This window comes from Rhipicephalus microplus, chromosome 1 (genome assembly GCF_043290135.1).
Source record: "Rhipicephalus microplus isolate Deutch F79 chromosome 1, USDA_Rmic, whole genome shotgun sequence".
NCBI lineage: Eukaryota > Metazoa > Arthropoda > Arachnida > Ixodida > Ixodidae > Rhipicephalus > Rhipicephalus microplus.
Genome location: NC_134700.1, coordinates 274,549,320 through 274,566,387, shown reverse-complemented (window position 1 = coordinate 274,566,387; position 17,068 = coordinate 274,549,320). Strand labels below are relative to the sequence as shown.

The 17,068-nt window shown below is 45.8% G+C and overlaps 2 protein-coding genes across 2 annotated transcripts; one reads left to right on the top strand and one right to left on the bottom strand.

Annotated features, from left to right (window-relative positions):
- Positions 1-1,989: 1,989 nt before the first annotated feature.
- Positions 1,990-9,555, top strand: LOC119165073 (uncharacterized). The gene is made up of 3 exons (XM_037417269.2): positions 1,990-2,450; positions 5,756-6,019; positions 9,155-9,555. Exons 1-3 carry the CDS (start codon positions 2,085-2,087, stop codon positions 9,308-9,310), a joined length of 786 nt encoding a protein of 261 aa, XP_037273166.2. The 5' UTR covers positions 1,990-2,084; the 3' UTR covers positions 9,311-9,555.
- LOC119165063 (uncharacterized) lies at positions 9,028-16,971 on the bottom strand. Its single transcript, XM_075868703.1, has 3 exons — positions 16,892-16,971; positions 11,431-11,682; positions 9,028-10,818 (listed from the first exon to the last, which is right to left on the bottom strand). The coding sequence occupies exons 1-3, from the start codon at positions 16,969-16,971 to the stop codon at positions 10,440-10,442; spliced, it is 711 nt and encodes a 236-aa protein (XP_075724818.1). The 3' UTR covers positions 9,028-10,439.
- Between the last annotated feature and the right edge of the window lie 97 nt (positions 16,972-17,068).

The following is a 17,068-nucleotide window of genomic DNA, read 5'->3' as shown; positions in this document are numbered from 1 at the left end:
TACGTCACGTGTTTTTATAGGGTTATAGATCAGGTCTGGCGCCACGGGGGTATAAAAAAGTTAAAGCTCCTCCCAACCCCTCAAAAAATTTTCGCCTGCCCTTACCCCCATGAGTTAGCATAGACAGAACACAACGCATAAGTTCCCAGCCTACCTGCCCCTCTGAAGGCACTCACTTGTCGTGGATTCCCCCCCCCCCTCACACACACACACACTCGGCAAAAAAAAAAAAATCCTGGCGTCACCCCTGGGTAAGGTGATGATGTTTTATAATGGCTGTTGTTAAAGGTGTAGTGAAAACATGTACGTGGGACGACAGAGTAGATGAAGACACAGCTATGCTGAGATCACTTGTTGGCAGTGTAGTGTCCTTAGTATACTCCCCATAAGCGACAACGTCGCCATACAACAGGTTATGCTGTACCAACTGTAGCCCACTGAAATACTTTCGGTCATTTTTACTGTTTTAAGCAGTATGTGTGCATTCCTGACATTGTCAGTTGCATTTGCATGTATTTCATCAGTGCATACTTACACTGTTTGAATGGTGTTATCTCTCCTCTACTCACTCTCTCTGTCACCTTATTTTTTTCCTTCCATGCGGGGTAGCACCTCTGAGGTGCGTCTGTTTTGACCTACATGCCTTTCTCGTCTCTCTCTCTTTTGTCTCTACTTTCCCGTCCTGTCTTATTCGCCTTTAACCTGCTTTTAGATGCGAAGCAGCAATTTGACTCACGTGTGTAACGCCGTACGTGTGTCAATACGAGCGCGCCGCAACGCGTTCCCTTCCCCGCAGGCGTTGGAGTGGTGCCAAGTAGGTCACACCTCGGCCGCGCGTTGACGTCGCGCTTCCCTCGCACGCTTCCCTCGTCAGTGCATGCTGACGTCACTCTCTCCCTCACACCCTGCACACTCGCCGCAGCGTCCACAGTTGCGCTAGTAACACACTTCTCTCTCACTTCACCCTCTCCACCACCCGCAACGCTCTACCACGCGTCTAGTGGGAACACTCTTTCGGCTCGTGCATCTGCAATGAAACCATGGTGTAAGTTACAATGATGAAACTTACACAAAGCCCAACCCGTCTCCCATGCGTGCGTTTCAAACAAACATTTGCTCGAGTAAACGTTACGCCAAGTTTCGCTTCAAACCGTTCTTCCAGCTTCTGGGTATCCAAGTTGGCTCGAGCGAGAACAGGCTCCCAAGGCTCCCTTGGCATAGTATGTACCAGAAGATAGTTTGTTTCGTGACCTAGACATCCATGCCCACATAATGAGGGAAAGAGACGGCAACCCCCCTCCCACACACTCACACTATCGGCATTGGCGAAGTAAAAACAGGAGTCTGGCGCAGTTGTTGCAGTGAAAATTAAGTCAGAGGATGAATAAATTGCGGCTTTTACCCTGCTCCTAAACAAAGTAAGTACAGAATTTACGTAGAATAAATAAAATGAATATGTTTTGATGAAACAGGCCATTTTTTTTGTCGTTTTCAAGTACTTTCGATAATTCAACATTCGGTTACATCAGACATTTTTTATTGTGGCGTGAAATCCAAATCAACGAGCTTCTACTGTAGCTGTCCTCTTTTTCTTTGTTATTTTCTTTATTCTTTTCATGTCCTTGCCTATCCTCACTGTGTGGGGTAGCAAATAAGGTACAAGCTGGTGAACGCCACTGCCTTCCCATCGTTTTTCTCACTGAGGAAAAAATAGCACGAAAAACTAACGTGAGACAAGACAACAAAAAAAAACTGCAGGGCATGCGCGTGTCCTGTAGTTTCCTTCGTCTTGTCCCGTGTTTTGTTCGTGCAATTTTTTCATCGTGATTTACCAATTCGCCCAACATTCTGTCCTTCTACAGATTTGGGCGCACGTTAAAGAACCCCAGGTGGTCGAAATTTCCGGAGCTCTCCACGACGGCGTCTCTCATTATCATATGGTGGTTTTGGGACGTTAAACACCACATATCAATTAATCATCTGTCCTTCTATGCTGTTCTCTCTCTCTTATCAACGTCGCAGCACAATAAGCCGCTTAACTGCGTCTGTCATATCGCGCACCCAACAGAAAGAAGAGGTGCGTCATGAGCGTTAGACTTCTTCTGCTGGCGCTGTTCACAATCGCCGAGGCGACCGCCATTCACGGTGCACCTATTTGCCAACACCTCCTTGCCAATGGAGGCTGGCAGGATGCTGGCGCTAATGCGGTCGCTTCTAGCGTTGCGCGGCTGGTCCGGACACCGCAGCGTTGTTTCGGGGAAGGCGGCGTCCATCTCTCCAGACAACGGCGGCAGACCAAGTTGCTGTGCCTTGGCAACGCAGTGGTCACCACGCTGGTTAGCACGCTGCTCGAGAGGAACCGCCAGCGCATCAAGGAAAACGAGCCCATCAACATCGGAGGCACGCAGAACCTGGGCGTCATCATCCTCAAGAACGGCAGGGGAGTGAACGTGAGCAGCGCCAGTTGGCGCGTGGTGTCCTGGTACAGAAGCTTGCGTGCGTTGTTCAAACACCGGAAGGAACACAGCGCAGTAAAAGACAAGTAATGGTGACGCCCACACAGAGATAAATGCGCTGCACACGCAGCGATAAAGGGTTGCAAGTCAGTCCTGCGTGTGTGCGCCCCCTTTTCCTTGCCCTCGTCTTCTTCTGTACACTCTGTTCCTTCCAAGGTTGTCTTGATGTTCTTTCTTTGAGAACTATTTCGTGCATAGCGCTTGCGAATTCGGTGCGAAAGAGCTTGACAGTATTTTTTTCAACTATTTTTCAATTAAGTTTAATCGAACCCTAATATATGATATACGATCAAGCAAGAACACGTTAGAAACATCTGGATCTTAAGCAGAGTGCTCGTATGGATTCACGCAACTGTAAAATGACGCATAAATATACAGGCAGGAGACGAAGTTATACAAACAATTAACCACGTGTTAGCTTAGCATACAGAACGCATTGAAAACATCCAACTTTTACACAATAGTTGAACAGTTTGACTTTCGCATACTGAACATAACTAAAACATCCGTATTCTTTCAGTACAAAGAAGCTTGACTGTGAAATTGAATAACATGTAATAAACAGGTTGCGGTCCACCTCATATCATTGGCAAATGCATGGGAGTGTTGGGGAGGGGAGAATTAACCCACCCCGAATTTTTATCAGATTTGTATACGTAAGTATACACGCACACACACAGACGCACGAATATACATAAATGCTAGCCCCTTCCCCCCCCCCCCCCCCGAAAAAAAATTGCCTGCGCTCCGGGATTTTACCCTTATAGTCTCGTCAGGAGTCATCATCCACACGATAAGGCTTAACAACACCAAGCCACGCAGACAGACCACCGAGACGAGTAAACGTTGTGAAGGAAGGAAAATAGAGAGAAAAGAAAGGCAAGGAGGTTAACCAGCCTATAGGCAGCCGGTTTGCTACCCTGCGCATGGGAGAGGGATGGGGGAGATGAAAGAGAGCAGAGAGGGAAGAGAGAAACAGCACATTCGGCAGCACACGCGCGCACACTCAGTCATAGTCCAGTCTTGTCTTTCGCGGTGTGTGACATCGCTGTTACAGTCGAGTAAACGTTGTAAGCGCACGTTGTGATCCCCGACGTCTCACTTTACTGTTTGTGCTGTATAAAACTGTCGGCATTGCGTTACATAAGTAAGTCGCACACATACTCGATCAACTTGAAACTTTAAAAGCTCTTCAAGATGTAGGTGTAGGAATAAAATGTAGATGATAGATAACTAGAGGGGTTGACACGGCCTTACAAGCTTAGAGAGGCTATACGTAATACATAATTAGGTACCCAATATGAAAAATTTGTCCTGAATAACTCATATTGTAAGTAAGTAATTTTAAAAATGTAATTTTGCGGCAAGTTTTGCACATGACGCACCGCAATAGCATAACAAGTGCAATATTAGAGAACAATAACGCTGGCTTACGAAAATTAGCCTGGTTCGAGCATTCTTAGCTGCGCCATAAGCACGATTAAATACGCGCCAAATGGCGTACAAAACAGCTTGTTCATTCAGGCCCTGAATACTGCTGTGCCGTGGGGCTTTTACAACACTGTTCGTGAATGGAGCGAAGAACTTTCCTCGAAGCTGGTTTCTCCTTGGTATGACCATGTATGAGCAGAAGTACGCTTTCGCAAAATATTTTAATATTAAATAATAACAACAATCATGACGCGTTTGCAGTAGAAGAATTCCTCGACCGTGATCGCTTCGTTCTAACTCTCATGCTGTAAGCAGCATTGTTATCACTGTTGGTGCTTTACCTTTGGAAATTCAATTTATCGAATGCGTCAAAGCAATGAAAAACTGTTCTTACGAACGGAAATATTTCTGAAATTACTTCACGTGAGGATATTGCGTCAGGTAGGAGGATCCTGCGAGGCGTTGAGCATTTTGTCCTCCTTTTCCATGGTGTAACTCTGTAGACTTGAGTACAAATCGATATCAAAATCATAAGACCCATGCTGTTCAGTGAACCGCCGAACTAGCGCGACAAGGAAGGAAAAATGGAGAGAGGGGAAAGGCTGGAATGCAAACCAGTATTTAAAAAAATCTGCATGCTACCTAACACAGGAGAAAGGAATAGGCAAGGATTTAATAAAGAGATGAGAAGAGGTGGAGCACACACAGCGTCATGGTACGTCAGTCTTGTGCCGTATGCGGCCGTAGTGTTTCCTAAATATACACATAAAGTGAACTCTGGCGCTATTGTCTATGGGAGCTGCAACGCATGGCACTTCAGCTACCATGGGAATCATGGGTAGTACACGTATTTACCTTGTCTTCGTATTTTACGGTTCTTTTGGCTTCGCATGGCCTGAAGCTACTCGCGAAACAACAATCGGTCAGTGTTCAGCAGTTGCACTTCACCACCCTAATATTTTAGGCTTACCATTTCGAATTGGGTCACGAAGTTCAAAAGGGTTTGTTCTTTTCCTCGAAACAAAACCGAAGCCACAAGTGTGATTCGCTTCCCGCAAGTACGAAGACTAGGCAAGTCCGTGTACTCCCTAGCATTTTCATGTTCGATTAACTATCGCAGCGCCAGAGTCCCTTCTTGTTTATTTTAGGACGCTTTATGTATGTGGCCTCACTGTCCAGTGTATGCACTCTGGATGGCCGGGGTTCAGTCGTCCGGAGTGTAGACACAATGACAGTCGGAACATCAAGCTCGGTGGTCCCTGAAAGGGACTAGCCGGGTGGTGCAGAGTCTGCCCTGCATCTTCTCTGGATGTGAATTTAAAAAAAAAGTCCACTCACCACCACCCTTGTGATGCCGCGTTAAGCCAATCGTGCTATGGTCTGCGATTCTTGGAAAGTTTCGCAATGTCCTCCGTTGCGACTAAGTAGCTCGCAAAACGATGCTGGCAAATTGTCATTCTGGTCGAGAGGCCCATGACCAGAGCGACTGCACATGCTGAGGTTTATTTTCTTCGGCTATGATTGTGTAGGAGGAGACATGAATGACACGACTGGCAAGGACGTGCACCGTCGGGCACGTCGCGCTTACCGTCGTTAACGTTGGTCTCCTTTAGTCATTCCTGCTCGATGAGATGTCATCTGTTGTGCGACTTCTGTCAATCAACGAAGAGAAAGTAAACTGATTTCGACCACCCGCTAATGTACGTGCTTGCGTTACTCTCTGTACGTAACGATCAAGAAGAGCTGTAACGCCATGAACAACTACATTGAGATTTCATAGGATGTTGTTAACATTAACGAGTGCGCAGGTGCACACGGCGTTCTTCAACGGCGAAATTGAAGTGGACTGCACTACTGATCCGGAATGGATCTCGATCACGTTTCCCGTGGGTATGCGCAACCCGGACGTCGTGTTCGACTACGAACTGCCAGGAGGCCTTCTCTCTGGAGAGCTTAAGGCACGCTTCGAGCTCTTCGGGGCCAACGTGGTCCTCCGGTTACCAAAGGATCGCACTGGGGACCTCAAACCATACATCGGTGACCTGAGCTTCTGGTCGACGCAAGGTTTCAAGGTACGCTATTCGCAAGGCACGTCATAAAAAAGCTGTCCTGATTGCCGAATGATTCACGGAGATTAGCAGTGGACAACGCGTGAACGCAGATCTTTTGATTAAACACATATTGACATACTATGCGAGAATGAAATTTTAGACTTTGGGAGAATGGCTACGAACCACAATATTTGTATAATGAGGCATTAACTTATAAACCTACTTTATTGAGAATACACTCTTAGAAAAAAAAGGTTGGTATATTCACTAAGTACTAGCCCGATACTTGTCACAGAATCCACTAACCAGCTAGTAAATGGAGCTAGTAAAAGTAACCCTAGTGAAAGGCACCACCTGATTTTGCTCGTAACCAACATGTAGCCCAAATACTAACAGGCTGGGTAAAAGCCCTACGTCATTGGGTAGTTAAAATTACTACCAAGTTAGTAAGCGAATAGAGCTGACTCGATTGGTTAGTTCATTACTAAATTGTTAGTAACTCCCGCAAATAGAGGTTTACGCCTATTTTGTTAAATGTTCGTGTGCGTGGCCATAATAATATTATTCTATTACAATGGTATAGGATATAAATACGAATTGACATGACCACCATAATATATTGATGGTTCTTAATTACGCCATGTAACTATACTGGGGTAAGTGCGCAGCATATCAACATACTTATAGAGAATTGACACAAAATCATACGATCAAATCACGTGAATATGCATGATCATATGATTCTTATACTCACATGGTTATATGCTCATATGAGTAGGACAACTCATATGAGCGGATCACGAGAACACGCATGCAAATGCATGCACAGATAAATCTTCAATATTTGGACGTGTTTGGAAAAATGTTCAACAATTTCGAGTACTTCGTACTCAACTATGGGAGAGCACTAAGCCGTCCCGCTAAAAACTTACGTCCATTGCTGGAGCATGATAGCAGAATTCTACAAGTGTTCTGTGATTCTACTGAAGCAGCAGTTTGAAGACTACACATACCCCTGCTTTGGGACCACACACCGTGCACTGGTCGGTAGCCGCAGAATTTATAAGATAACTGTTGTTTTCTATGCATCATCATGTCCCCTTTTACTTACTTATGTGCGTGCCATTACGTAGCACGATACTTCTATTCGAAGGTAGTCGATAAAATTAGAGCTTGCCTGAATTTTGCTTACGATGTCGCTATTACGGAAAAATGTACTGCAGCATCTATGACTGATCTGGCAACGTAGGTGGCTTAGTAGTTGCTTAGTTAAAAACACTAAGAAAGGTTCCCTGGTTAGTAACGGCTAAAATTACTAGCTGTACTAGCTGGTAGCTAGTAAAAGTACGCCGTGAAGGTAGTAAAATGTTCCGGAAACTAGTAAACATGCGCGCTTACTAACTGATTACTAACTTTTTTCTAAGAGTGTACAATCATAGGGAATTTGAATTTCCTTGAATGACAAGTGGATATTTCAGTCAGAGCCCCATTACCAGAATAAATATCTGTGTTGAGAGAAAGTAACGACACTCAGCAAAGAAATAAAAGTGCCGAAAAATCCCAAACCGTGCATCACGCACAGGATGGTTCATAAGTCGTCATATTTCGTCCTGCCTAGACTCGTCGTTCGCGCCGTTTATTCCGCCTGTCCCACGCTATGGGAACGCTTTCAAATGATTATGGTCACAGCGACTTGCCTGTAGGGTTTTTACCTTCACCGAAAGAAGCCCGTCGAAGGCGACGCTGGGGCGGAGCGATTGCCGGGAAGATTTGCAGGCTGCATTCATGCGTCCGCCGTCAACAGATTCCTCATCTTCAAGGCTGCGCGGCCTCTCCGTTCTGATGTGACAACACACATCGTCGTACGGCCCCCTGTGCTATCAAGCCCGAAGCCCGGATTCCAAACGAAAACCATAAAGGGGCGTCTGCCAACTGGAACACCCATTCCCGCACGATCCTCGTTGTAGCCTTTTTGGTCGTGTTTCGCACGTCGCGCACCTCGATGCACCAGTATTTAGGCCTTCTAAAAGGGTTGTAAAACATTTTTTAACGTGGCTAGAAAATGCGGCCGATCACAAGCCGAGGCTCCTGCAAACATATGAGCCAAACATTGCAGCGCATCATGCGTCGTGGAATTTTAAAAAGTAAGTTTCGAAGTCAGCTAGAAATGGCTCGCTCATCCCACGACCATTAAACGATGTCATACGCGCAGTGTGGCTTATGGCATCAGTTAGGCTTAGAGAGATCGGCTTATTTGAGCATCGTGAACTGTATAGTTATCGCAGTCGCCTCGAGGTGGCGTTGTGTGCCCTTCGCTGAAAATTAAACCCTTCACTGCAAAGTACGAGTCCTCTAACTCACTATTTAAAGGGAAAAAAAATAAGTCTAGTTTTTGGTTCACGAAGTATTACGGCTTGGTGGCGTTAGCCACCGCCCGATCTAAAGGACACAGCCATATCAATCCACCCACCCATCCATCCATCCATCCATCCATCCATCCATCCATCCATCCATCCATCCATCCATCCATCCATCCATCCATCCATCCATCCATCCATCCATCCATCCATCCATGTACTCTGTAGCGCTATACATCTTTTCACAGGAGAGAAAAAAACACCGCCACGATGGGCTGCGCGCGGGAGTACGAAGGCGAAGGGCGCAGCCTTGTCAGTGCCTTTTTGAGGGGTCACGCCAATTTGCGCAGCCTAAAGAGGATTATGGCGCGGCGCCCAGGGAGTCGTTTTTGAAAAAGTCTGTAATTATGCACACACATGTAATTACACCAGCGTACTCGTGATTACGCTGAAAGGGAGCCGACATCTCTAAGAAAACAAGAAAACAAAATGCTCAGGGTTATCACATGCTCTGCCGCACGGACGTAACGCTTCTTGTACCTTTGTCATAACACCCCCCCCCCCTCCCCCCAACATGTGTAGTTCTCAGCGCGCTCGCCGGGGAACGAATGTATACACAGAAAGCACGTCAAGAGCGCGACAAATCTCTCTACTGCGCTCGTACATGACGTATTCCATAAATTATTGCGGTGGTTTATTTGTGAAGCAACAAACTGTGATAGAGAAGCCATTCGATGGTTACTTGAAAAAAAAATGTCGCAGGGATCTGTAAAGCATGTTACGTGCACCACTGTTGCAGATGGAGATCACTGGAATGGGGCCCGTGTCGTCGGCGCTGACCACCGGCTTGACCCTGGTGTACCAGCTGGTGCCCATGCCACTCATGGAGTTCTTCAGGGTTCTCATAATGCGTGTCATGCAGCAGTTCCTCGAGACCGCACCGCTACCTTTCTGATAAATCTCCAACACGCGCCTTCCCTGGACACTAGACAAGTGATGCTACTGGTGCAGTCGGGCTATGTGCTTAGCGAGTTGGTACTGTCTGTACGAATCAGATAAGATTGTTTGGTACCGGTGTTACTGCCGAGGGCTGTTTAATGTCTAGGTTAACGCTTGATAACGTAGTGAATTCGATGATTGCACCATTATAAACGATCCCAGGGACGTAGGCAGAATTTTTTTTTTTTTGAAGGAGAGGGAGGGCACTACTTTGATCTGAAGGGGTGGGGGGCGCAGGCAGGTGGGGTCAAGGGTCTCACTCTGTGCTCTGGAGGCTAGGGCGAAACAATTTTCACGGGAAAGGGGGGGGGGGGAGCCTGGCGTGGCACTCCCTGGCTACGCCACTGACCTGCCCCAAAGTCCAGCTCACCCATAAATGTCCGGCTTTCCGTCAATTATAATCTGTTATAACGGGACGTGAAAAACAGGCATAAACAGAAATGTTGTATGCTAGGTCTTTTATATATAACCGATTACTACAGTCAACGCGGACGCACGACAGCCTTCTCACCACGCGACTACATCGTTACTATTAACATGCTCGCATTTATACCCACCACGTCAATTCGCTGTGAAAATAAGTGTGACTTAACTATTTCTTTGTAACATTCACACGCAATGCCATGGAGTGCTCGAGCTCAGGCAGTTGTTTAATAGTTTCTTTCCTTATCTTTTTCCTAGTGTTTGCCAATTTTTGATCAAATTTGCATCAACTTTACCCACAATTCTTAGAAATACAACTGAATACATCTACAGTAGTGAAAAAAAACACAAAGAAGTTTCTGATTGTATTTTTTCTCATCTGGATTCGTCCCATATTAGCAACAGAGCCCGCTGTCATGCTACAAGCTGCGAAAGTATTCGTTATATCACAAACTGGAACAACATGCACGGTTAGTTCTGGCACAAATAGATTGCAACATGTCTCACGTTTTAAATCGATGCACGTACAGAAAGTGGTACAGTGAACAATGTGGAGCCAATGTGGGGGTGGATGTGGCTGGAGCTAGCAACCGGAAGCCTTGGTTTGCTCCTTAGTGCCGGGGAACTACAATCCACAGTTGTAAAGATGATCTATGTGACTCCTAGAAGGGAAGTGGATTGTTATCGGCGTATCTCTGCAATGCCCTCCATAGAAGAGTCTCGAAGAAGTCTTCGATAGGCTGACCGTAGACACTGTGAGCCGTTTCGGCAATGGCATTGAGAATCCAACCGAGCAGACCCATGTGGTGGAACCTCAGTCCAAAACCCTCCAGTCTTTGGATCTCTAGATGGTCTACCAGGGGGCGACTCTGTCCCTTCTGCTTCGCGGCCACAAGACCGATGTCGAGATCGATTTGGTCCATGGTGATGCGCAGTTCACCCCTAATCGGCAGTAAGGGCATCGCTTGTCTCATGTCATAGACGATGCGAGGTCTCACCACCATGAGGGGGAAGAACAGGTCCATGTGCGACTCGTTGCATCTGTACAGATGAAGTCAATGTAAATGCTATTATTCCTACGACATTAAGGATCAAAAGCTACATTCACAAAATGCCCCCACTTTCTGAAAGACAAATTCCACTGGTTCCCACACATGCGTCACCTGCAACATCAGCGCCGGAGAAAAACGCAGCTTTACTTATAGCCCAGTGTATAGGACAGCAAAACAGGATCTTCTTTCGTGGCTTTTCAATCTCATCTGTGCCTCACACGAAGATACCGACTCGTTTATCCTATGGCAAGCATCTTCGCCATATAGAGGAGCTCTTGTGGAAGGTGAACCCCAGACAACTCCATCATTGTTTTTTCTTTGACGAAGTGGGCACGTTTGTGGATATTTCTAGTATCACGAGTACTTTGAAACACTTTGATGTAATGAAATTGCATTGTCCCTCTATCACTGGAACCTTGGGAACTTTCTTACCTTTGTAGTCTACGCAATGACACCATCATACGCTCGCATGATGTACCGCATGGAGCTGTGGATCCTTCTGTTGTATATGGTTTGGGACACTCTTCTTCGCGTTTGGTTCGCATTTTACTTCTATACACTGTGCATGCAGAAAAACACATGAAGCGTGAGTATAGTGTACCTCACTGTGAAATTGCCCCTGAAGTACGTTCCGTTCAGACCGTGCACTCTTCCGCGGCGTAGGTCAACGATGCCCAGGCGATCACCGTCTCCTATGAAGAGCGGGTCGTTTTTTTGCAAGGTCGGCCTGTATGCGTCGAGAATGCTGGTGAACAGTGCAGTGAAGCTTGCCGAGCCGAGACAGATTATATTTGACTGTGCTACGACACCAAACAAAAGAGAGCCGCTTAGTATAGCGTGATAGTACGAATCACTGTCGAGTTCTGATTTCTAACTGCAATAGAAGTCAAATGGAAGTTTGAGGGGATATAAAGCAGGCCAGGTTTCTTTTAAATGCATGAGTATATAAACACGCACGCACACACGTACGCAAAAGGCGGCAGGACACCCTCCGTAAAGAATTGCTGGCTACGCTCCGTGAATGTGACTGTTAACACTAAATATAGGGTCTAGTTAAATACGGTACACAAATACGGCATGGTGTCACAGTACGGCTCCTCTTTTACCGGCCGTCGTGCATTTTCCAGTGAAGGTGACCCAACACTACGAAAGTTTTTTTTTTTTTTAAATTGACTTTGGGGTTGTTACGCCTTATTGTTGCTTGTCATGGAGCCTATACACATTGTTAACGAGGAACCTGTCGTTCAGTAGACTCACTGTCTCTGGAACTGTGAACAGCTTATTCACTAGGAGCGGGAAATAAGGAGTGATATCGTACCTGCGTAACTTACTAAAACACTTTATCGAAAAGACTTAGATAAACGTGCAGAAAGCGAGAGGGGGGAGGGAAGAGCGAGTGAGAAGATGTAGAGAAGTCAACCGGACAAGTGCGTGGTTTGTTGCAGAAGGAGCGAAAGGGGCATCCCTGGGGCACGCAGGAGGTTGCATAAGTGGTCACTGATGCACCTAAAAAGCTACAATATTGTCAGAATAGCTTTTTGCACCTTAGATGAGGCCATAGTTCAAGGACTTTCGTCCCCATCTAGATTTGCGATAGGGTCTAGCCGTCTAGCGTGGTTTGCTGAGAGTGGCTTTGGAAGTCACATTAAGGAAAAGTTTGAATATGGCCAAGAATCTCTTCAGATACAATAGTCTTGTATGTTGGTTTACTGGGTCATTCCAAAGCAAAAAAAAAAAGAAAGGCGTGTTGCAGCCATGAGTATTGAAGCAGCCACATATCAGAGCTTCCACTGTCGCGCGAGAAACTTTTTTTTTTGTACCACTCATCTATACTGGTTATCGAGTTTAAACTCCCGGTCCCGTCGTTGGCGCGGCACGCAGACGAGGCCCCTTGGGATTCATCGCCTTTTCAGTACCAAATAAACTTATGCAGTCAGTCAGCCAACTACGTGCCAAATTAACTGAAAGCGTCTGAATGTTTGCATGAGCACGTTGGAAACTTTGTCAGCGAATATTCGATGCAGTTACCGTAAATGCTACAGTGCTTTTGAAGCCACTGAAATATTATGCTCCACGTTTTACTCCAAAGCAAGGTAATTCTTTTCTCATCTGTCCGATATGTTCATGCTCTTATACTATATTTGGATGTAAAGAACGTTTGAGGCCTCTGAAGAAGACTTCAAAAAACCATTGAAACAGAATGCATGACTTAGTTTTGAGCTGTCAGATCAGCGACATAGTTCGTTATGGTAGGAAAGAGACCATTAGAGTTCGTCGCAATAGCTCTCACTACGTCCATGCGGAATTTCATATAGTAAGTCTATTTCGTTTTAAGACAATAGGCATTGCTAAGCTGGTAGGCGTGGTCAGAGCACCAGTGTGTAGATATTCACATGGTCGTCGTATATCTCACGAGATTAAAGTGCTAGCCGCTAGAAGTTGGGTACGAGTGACGGACTCTAGATGGAGGAGGAAGGAGATCAACATCATCATCAGAGATGGTTAAGGACACCAAAGAGGGGCTGATTGCGTGGCCGCCGGCTTGCAAGTTGACGGTATACTCTTTCACGATAACCGGGAATCGGTCGTGAAAACCTGGATTCACTGTAGCCACTGCAAAGTCAAGGCACATATGCGAATATTCTCAAGAAAGAGTAAGCCTTGGCGATGTGCCAAAACTTTTATATTCGCCATTGACGGAAGCTTTTTTTTTTCCTAACAGTAGTCTATCCAAAGTCTTGCGCCTTAGTTTAAAGGCATGTATTGTTTTAGCAGCGTCAGTGAGCGGCCTACAGTTATATGCCGGGCGGCGTACACGAAAACTATCATAAAAAACGAGTATGTGTCTGAGGAATTGGGTAAGTTCCATCGCACCACTGGTCGACTAAATACGAAGATTAGGCCATCAAATGGCTGCGAAGCGATGGCGGCAAGCTGAGGAGCCCTACTACGTACAAAGCCGTCGGCAGAATTTTTTTTTTGGGGGGGGGGGGGATCACCTCCCTAAATTCGGGCGGGGGGGGGGGCACCCTTTAAAATGGTCATTTCTCACTCTGTGTGCCACGGCGAAAAAGATTTTCATAGAGGGGGGCACGGGTCCGGTTCGCCACCCCCTGGCTACGCCACTGAAGTACAACAGGTGTATGCTAGCTTGAAACCGGAAAAGTAACGGCAGCTGCGAGAACACCCCAAAGCGATAGAAGGCTTACGCCAACGATGACCTGCCCGTCGATCTACAAGGGAAGCGAACTCTTGGTTTCAGCGTAAGGTTACGTCACTGGAGTTTGGAAATCCGTCTCGTGTCTGTGACTGTCTGTGGCTCTAACTCGAACATCAGTGCACTGAGAATCAACGCACAAACAACCTGGCATTACCTAGCTAAAGCCTAGAAACGACCTAGAAGCAACCTAGACACAACCTGCAGCGCTTAGATAAGGCCTACAAACAACCTGTAAGCAACCATACTAATCTTCTGAATCGTCCGGTTTTGATGTTTCAAGCCTCGCTCGGATAATTGGAAACTTTACGTGATTTTTTCACCATGATTTCTTTATAAACAAATAAAAAAACGTATAAAAACTGTCGTGCAACCCTCGACGAAAACGAAAATGCTCACCATTGACGATGGTCAGGAGCTCGTACAATAGAGTAGCATGCACCATGCCACCTAAAGCCATATCTTTCTTTCTACCACTGTTTCCTAAAGATGCACTGATGGTTTTCATGTCAGGTTATAAGCCGCAATAAGCTTAGCCGTTTTTGACTCTGCACATACTTTTTATACGGTAATAAAGAGAAGATCGCGATCACACGGCATACGCTGCGCGCGATAATTGCGGCATTTACGAAATTCGCGAGTTCAGCGCTACGAAAAAAATTAAGAAAGCTTGCTTTGTGTAAACACCTGCCCTTAATTAGACTGCGAATCTCGAGCGGCCATGCGATGGAAGGTGGGTGAGAGGGCGAGCCCTCATTTCCCTTTAGATCTGGAACTTTGCATACGTAGCGATTAATTCCGTGCATGTGGTCATGTGCATAAGTAACGCAAATTAAGTGAATACATTACTTGAATAGTGAGCAGCAACCTTCTGTTCATCACATTTCAGCTCTGCAGCCCTTTTCTTTCCCTGAGAGGTGGTGTAACGAAAGAACGGGCAGCCAAGGAGCTTCACTATACTTCGCCCACTTTGTTCCAACATACACGCTGGGAGGTGAGAGGCGAATGATGCAGTGATAAGAGCAAGCAGGTGACATTCCGGTTGACATCACTACCTTCTCAATTCGACCTCTCCGCTTCCTTTCACGCCAAGTGAGATCATTTATGAGCAGACGGACTACGTGGCACTTAGCGAATCTAGACGTAACCTAATAAATTTTACGCATACTTGCGTCTAAGTTGACCTATAGCTGTGGAATTTTAGAAAAAGAAAAACCTCAATGCATCATGCGCCACCATCTCCGGCTTTCGGCACCATTGGTAGATATGCACGTTACTTCATAATACTCATTATGTGCATAGACACGGAAAAAAGTGGTATTAAGCATTCTAAGTGAACCACGTGCTTTCTGATGGACATGATGGGGTATCTATAGTCACATATTTGTTCGTCATACATATTTGAGCATCATCGTTCGCGTTATCATGCCACAATCATGCTCGGGAGCTGAATCGGTGGCCTAACTTGTGAGGACTGATACCAGAGTTCACGAGGGGTCGATTCTCTAGTTCGGCGTCAAGGTGACACACTACTGCGGGCAGTCAAATATATGGTCCGTATAAGCAGTGTGATCACATGGCACTTAGGTAACCAGGTGCTCGTGGTCCAATAAACTATAGCCAGTCGTGAACAGCGTCTGAATTCATGTGTGCTCGCGTGCAACATAATGGTGATGGTGGCGATGTTGCAGCAGGTGGGGCTTGCCTGACATAGATAACTAAAAATTGTTACATCTGAGCACCTCTTGATTGGTGTCACCAAGTCCGATAAGAAGCCTTTTGTCACACGGGAAGGCAAACATCGATCGTACAACGATTCACCTGATTGCTGCTGGTTCAGGAAAAATATTATCTTTAACTGTTCGGTGCCTGAAGCCATGCTCTTCTTTACAGGCTGCCGACCATCGCTTCTCTTTAACTATCGAACGGAATTTCGCTTTGCCCGCTACTTGGCGAACGTACTTCGGACCCCGTGCACACTTTGACAGATTGGTGACACTTTGGCGAGACGTGTATTTGACTTCCTTTTTTGTTTCAACTTTTTTAACGCTTTCCTAAGTTACAGAAAAGTGAGTCAGAGATGCGAAAGAATCTGTTAACGAGCAAGTTTTATGAAATCGGGTTTTGCTTCAATGCAAGCTTCAACGCTATATAAATGCGCATGCACTCGAGTAACCGTCGTGGCAAGCCCGCAGATATCAGACGGCGAAAAACCAACAACGTGATGTCTAGTTGCACCATTTCTTTATTTCGCATTTATATTCGCTTATTTACACACTGCATCGTAGAAAGAGATTTGAGAGCCACTATGAATTTTGAAGGGCCATATATTCAAATAAAGGTAATCAAGGGACGCGGTAATTTCTCAGAGATGTTTTTCTCGTCACATCAACGAACACAGTTATAAAAGCAAATGCATAATCATAAAAAACTCGTCACAGCAACAAAATATATAAATAACACTCATTTTTTTCACATATAATCCGGAAAAAAAGTTTTTCAGTTATTTCAATGGTATAAGCACAGCTGCCGCTACCAGTTATTTTGAGTAGTTTCTGTTCGCGAAAACAGCGCTTAAACATAAAGGGGAGCTCTGGATTATGTTGGTTTTGTTGTTCTCGAAGATTTCTGGATCAGTCTGGTGACATTTCCAGTGTTCTAAGTCGCGTACTACTTCAACCGCGGAAAAACAAAAGCATAATTCCGTATTTTTCAATAACGACGCACTACTAAAGTGGGACAACCCGATACATGCTTTGAAAACTGCGCGATCCAAGTTTTTCACTACACTGAGTAGACAACGAGTCATCGAAGGGCATACGCGACTTAAATTAGACACGCGTACCCTAGCACGACCACGGTCTTCTCGCTCGAGTTGTTTATCCTCCCCAATGATGCCACGTTGGACTCCGTGAAGACTTCCATATCGTGTTACGTGTCATCATCATCAGCCTGACTACGTCCACTGCAGGACAAAGGCCTCTCCCATGTTCCGCCAGTTAACCCGGTCCTGTGCTTGCTG

What these genes read in the sequence shown, in the direction of transcription:
- LOC119165073 (XM_037417269.2), top strand. Translation starts at nt 2,085, where the DNA reads ATGAGCGTTAGACTTCTTCTGCTGGCGCTGTTCACAATCGCCGAGGCG. An exon ending in AGAACGGCAGGGGAGTGAAC is followed by an intron (nt 2,451 to 5,755) that starts GTGAGCAGCGCC and finishes ACGAGTGCGCAG; the next exon opens with GTGCACACGGCGTTCTTCAA. An exon ending in GGTCGACGCAAGGTTTCAAG is followed by an intron (nt 6,020 to 9,154) that starts GTACGCTATTCG and finishes CCACTGTTGCAG; the next exon opens with ATGGAGATCACTGGAATGGG.
- LOC119165063 (XM_075868703.1), bottom strand. Translation starts at nt 16,971, where the DNA reads ATGGAAGTCTTCACGGAGTCCAACGTGGCATCATTGGGGAGGATAAAC. An exon ending in AAGACCGTGGTCGTGCTAGG is followed by an intron (nt 11,683 to 16,891) that starts GTACGCGTGTCT and finishes AGAACTCGACAG; the next exon opens with TGATTCGTACTATCACGCTA. An exon ending in AGGGGCAATTTCACAGTGAG is followed by an intron (nt 10,819 to 11,430) that starts GTACACTATACT and finishes TCATCTGTACAG; the next exon opens with ATGCAACGAGTCGCACATGG.